The sequence below is a fragment of the Camelina sativa genome, chromosome 20 (assembly GCF_000633955.1).
Source record: "Camelina sativa cultivar DH55 chromosome 20, Cs, whole genome shotgun sequence".
In the NCBI taxonomy this organism is placed as follows: domain Eukaryota; kingdom Viridiplantae; phylum Streptophyta; class Magnoliopsida; order Brassicales; family Brassicaceae; genus Camelina; species Camelina sativa.
This window is the reverse complement of record NC_025704.1, coordinates 11,630,564-11,635,296: the sequence shown is the minus strand read 5'-3', so window position 1 is coordinate 11,635,296 and position 4,733 is coordinate 11,630,564. Positions and strand designations below refer to the sequence as shown.

Here is a 4,733-nt window from a genome sequence, read left to right as displayed (position 1 = left end):
TTTATTTATGCCAGTTTATATGTCTTACCGTGGTGTCTATTTTGGTTGCTGATAGATTCATACAAGGCGATAAATGACGAGGGAATGGTGATGTACCAAAGGCCGTTCATGAAGGGCAAGTTATACATCCACTTCACGGTTGAGTTCCCAGAATCACTGAGCCCGGATCAGACAAAGACCATTGAAGAAGTTTTGCCAAAGCCGACCAAGGCAACTATGAGCGATATGGATATAGATGACTGCGAAGAGACGACTCTGCATGATGTGAACATTGAGGATGAGATGAAAAGGAAGGCACAAGCTCAAAGAGAGGCTTATGACGATGATGACGAAGAACACCCAGGCGGTGCTCAACGTGTGCAATGTGCCCAGCAGTGATCCATCCACATGCGCGTGTTAGTGATATCAAACATCTGCTTCTTCTTTTTGCATTGTATTATTTTTGGGTCTTTTTATAGACTTTGCCTATTCAGTGGGAAGAACCTCGTCCTAATTCACATCCTTGTTACCATTTTTTTTAGTTTGAGAATAAACTTTGTAGTTCCTTTTAAGTTTTTGTTATCAATTTATAATGTCCGAAACAGAGAAAATTCTACCACTGTTCAATACAGGTTCTTTTTTTTCTAAGTCATAAGTACTTGGTAGAAGAACTGATTTTCAAATAAGCTAAGAAACGAAGTCAATTGCACACAGTTATCAGTTAAAGTATCCAAATCAGTACAATGCTACTACTCTATTAGTTGGTATTACACATCTAGAATGGTGTGAAATGGGCAAAAGACAAAATACGGACGATAAACCGTGTGTCTTTTATCATTTTTAACCATCCAACCAATCCAGTACACAAACAAGAAACTACTATTTATGCTGCAACATCGATCTTCTTCTGTAGATACCGGTATACATGAGTAATTGAGAATGAAGGGGGCTCGTACCTCGTTTTAATGCAGAGTCGAGCCACGGCTAGAACTTTCTGGAGTTCTCTAGAGCTATAGTTGTTACCTAAATCTGGATCAATCATTTTATCAATGGAGTTTGCAATGCATGAGTCTTGTATCCATTCGATCAAGTCGTTGCCTTGTCTGTCTGATGATTGTCCTGTGATCAGCTCTAACATCAACACTCCTAGTTGGAATATCACGTTTCCACATTCCTCATCCGCACATGATCCTACACGCCAATTTTTTTCTTTTGTGAAACTGGAAACAATGAATGAAGCTGAATAGCCTTGACCTTGGAAAGAAGAGAATTTTAAGTTTATACCTTCAGAGCAAGAATCATGGATTGCTTTGGGATGGTTTTTTGGGTGCCTGTTGACGCGGATATCTGAAATCTATGAGAGGAAGATTTCACTTATTAATAACTGATACAAAAAAGGGCTTAAAGGAACCTATATATGAGGGAAAAACTTACTTTTGGGGTGAAGTTTTCGTCCAACATGATGTTACATGAGTTCACTGAAACATCATATATCTGTGCATCATTACTGCTGAAGATGAGCAAGTATTCCTGTGGTCAAAGAGCGGATCATAGTTATCTTCTGAGTCCCTTTATAGTATATAATTGGGATGTTAGATAAAAGCAAGTTTACCAATGCAGCTGCGACTCCAATGGCTATCTGGATGCGAGTTTTCCAGTTCAAAGGTGTCTTTAGCGGATCTATCAAGAAAGAGACAAAATATTCAACAAATGATTACGTTTTTTTTTTTTTGATGATTATGTTTTGAAGGGTTTTATTACCATTGAGGTGGTCTTTCAAGCTTCCATTTTCAATGTTGTCAAACACTAGCAGCCTGAGAAAAAGCAAGAAGAAGAAATCCAAAAGCAAATCAACAAAAGCAAGTTTTATTTTCTTTCAGAGGAGAAATAAAAGGGAGACCTCTTTCGTCCGATGCAAAAACCGCGAAGGGTGAGGAGATGACGGTGACGCAAACGACCCAAGAGCTGGACTTCCTCATCAAACCGTTCACGTCCAAGATCGAGAGCATTGAGTTCTTTGACCAAAGCTACCTCACCACCTTTGAATTTGGCTCTGTATGCAGACCCGTGATAGTTGCTGTAAATAACCTTACGAAAGCCTTCTGTTGCTTTGACTATATCCTTGTATCCAAATCGTCTGATAAATTCTATTCTTCCTGTAATGATGTCACAGTTGAAGGACAGGTTGTATAAATAACATACAACACAAGTCTAACAGAACCAAAGAAACTGAATCGGTGGCTTAATTACTTAACAATTGAGTTGATGAAACCAATAAGTAGAAACACAAGGTCTCATATAGTGATATAGAGAACTCAAACCAAGTCACTCAAAATGAATCAGCAATAGTTACGACTTCAGAACAGAGTTTATAGCAAAAACCACTAAGAAAAGTCGAAATCAAGAACTCTAGAAAACTAATCTGAAAAAGAAAGAAGAAAGTGGAAAGAGATAGCGAGAGTAAATTGGGGGGCATACCGGAGCGAGAACGACGGAGCCAAGCAAGAAGAAGAAACTGGATTCTGCGGCTGAAGCGAAGACGATCATCATCCATGGCCATGGCGATTTCACTTTTTTTTTTTAAACAGTAGTGAGCTGCTGCTTTCTTCTTCACGAGCTATATCTTTCTTTCTCTCTCTTAAATCTTGTTTTTGTGTGGAGATGATTGCGGAAATTGGATCTGATGCTTTCTTGGAAGAGTGTCAGTTGTACCAAAAAGCTTATTAGCCCTTCTGAGCTGTAAATCTCACTGCTTTTTTTCTTCTTCACTTTTCTATTTATATAGTATTTCTTTAAGTTATTATTAATCATAACGGTTTTTTAATACTATAATTAATTATTAGAGATTCTCTGTCCTCTTTTTTGTTTGTTTGTTAAAAATTAGAAATTATTGGTTCAAAAGTCTTTGGAATCTTGTAAACAAGCTTCTAACATCTCAGTGATCGACTGATTATTATTATTTTTTTTTTTAAAATAGAAATTAAAAATCTCAATTTTGACATGTTTAACAAAAAAAAAACCTTTGCTAAATGAATAAAGTTTAATAAGTTTCTAACAAACTCTGGGGAAGATGATGTCCATAATTATTAGTACTAGATTATGACCCGTGCTAGAGCATGGATTGTAATTTGTTTTGTTTCTTTTATAATTATTATGATAAAATATAATTTAAATAATTTTTTAATAATTTTTTGGATAAAATATTATGAAAAAATCATATGCAAGTTTTTACTCATTGTTGGATCATGCTATACACACGATGATCATTTTCATAGGGAATAATAGTCTTCAAACACCGCACTTGATTAACATTTGATATAGCATTTAATATTTGCATATTACAATTAATATAGCATGTAATATTAACATTACATATAACAAACATGCTATAATATTAATTTTAATATTACATGTTATAGCATGTAATATAAATAAAAGGAATTTCAACATGTGCTCTAGCATGGGTATTAATTATTATTATTTGCTTAGATTTTTTTTTTATGTTTATCAAATGTTTTTTCTATGGAGAATTAATTCAGAATATTCTGTTTATTGTTTTTGTAATCAACGTAATGTAACAATCAAATCTTTGGAGGATATATTTTGGTGTAAAAGAGAATTAAGATTATCTCCTAAAATCTTCCGTGTACACCTAACATATTGTAACAAATTAATACAATTTTTTTATAACCCATTTATAACCTACTATTAAAATTATATAGTCTACAAATTTGAAGTCGTGTACTTCCGTTTTATTAAATAGGGGATAACTCGAAATTTTGGTTTTTTGTATACCAAAGCTTAGACACTTAAAAATGGAAGCATAATAACGAATCATGATGACCTTTCTATAAGATATTTTTCTTTTAGCATGCGATCTTTAATTTTTACAAACCAGAAAAAGAAAATAAAAATGTAATGCTTTGAATGGTTGTTCCATACACTCCATACTAGATAGTACGTACTAACATTTTAGTATGGAGTAGAATGGACTGTAGTATGGAGTAAACATTCACTACAAGAAAATATGTCATTTGCGACTTCAGTAATGGTCGCTCAATAGTCGCAAAAAAGGGTTTTGCGACCACTTAGCAACTATTTGCGATGGTCGCTAAAAAACGGTCGCAAAATTTGTTGGTTGTAACATGGTCACTTATTTGCGACCGATTTAAGACTCTGTAATATAGTCGTATATTGCGACGTTTGTGTGACCATATATGGTAGTTGCAGTTTCCGACTAAACTGCATCCAACTCTATTTGGGGACAATTTTGTGACTGTATAGAACAGTCCTAACATTTTTGTGATTGTATAGAATTAGGACGGTTTTGGGACTAATGTAAGAGTCTGTGTTTAGCGACTATTTATGTAATTTGGATTGGTCACGAAGTGGTCACATTGTTTGAATTGGTTTGGTCACAAAGTAGTTACATTTTTTGAATTGGTTTGGTCACAAATTAGTCACGGTTTAGCAATCCTAAATCTGATTAATTTCAGATTTTGAAATGATATTAACCAAAAGGAATGATGATTTAAGGTACTAATCATGCAAACTTATCATCCTAAACAAAAAGATCCTCCAAAAAGTATTCAAAAGCAAAACAAGTTCATTAAAAAAAAAAAGGGGGAATTGCAACACATTCAGTTGGAAGCAGTATTAGAGGAAGGGGAATTGGCAGCTGGACTGGAGACTGGTGTGGTGCCTGGTGTGGTTCCTCCGTCAGTGGGTTGTGCATTGGTTGCAGGTGCGGTAGC

At 34.9% G+C, this 4,733-nt stretch overlaps 2 protein-coding genes across 3 annotated transcripts in view; one reads left to right on the top strand and one right to left on the bottom strand.

The window, feature by feature from the left end:
* The window catches only part of LOC104770527 (chaperone protein dnaJ 2-like), a 2,651-nt gene extending 2,100 nt beyond the window's left edge, over nt 1-551 (top strand). The window contains exon 5 of one of the 2 annotated variants that reach the window (XM_010494965.1): nt 56-551. In XM_010494965.1, coding sequence (XP_010493267.1) covers nt 56-378 — 323 coding nt within the window. In that variant the 3' untranslated portion in view covers nt 379-551. The remainder of the gene's footprint in view (nt 1-55) is intronic. The other variant, XM_010494964.1, reaches the window with a different exon arrangement.
* On the bottom strand, nt 674-2,723 carry LOC104770526 (probable receptor-like protein kinase At1g49730). The gene is made up of 7 exons (XM_010494963.2): nt 2,458-2,723; nt 1,880-2,135; nt 1,741-1,793; nt 1,592-1,659; nt 1,414-1,509; nt 1,264-1,333; nt 674-1,170 (listed from the first exon to the last, which is right to left on the bottom strand). The coding sequence occupies exons 1-7, from the start codon at nt 2,537-2,539 to the stop codon at nt 863-865; spliced, it is 933 nt and encodes a 310-aa protein (XP_010493265.1). The 5' UTR covers nt 2,540-2,723; the 3' UTR covers nt 674-862.

Coding starts and splice junctions, on each gene's coding strand:
- LOC104770526 (XM_010494963.2), bottom strand. CDS start 2,539: ATGGCCATGGATGATGATCGTCTTCGCTTCAGCCGCAGAATCCAGTTT. Junction 1,794..1,879: donor TTTTGCATCGGACGAAAGAG/GTCTCCCTTTTA, acceptor GCTTTTTCTCAG/GCTGCTAGTGTTTGACAACA. Junction 1,334..1,413: donor ACGAAAACTTCACCCCAAAA/GTAAGTTTTTCC, acceptor TTCCTCTCATAG/ATTTCAGATATCCGCGTCAA.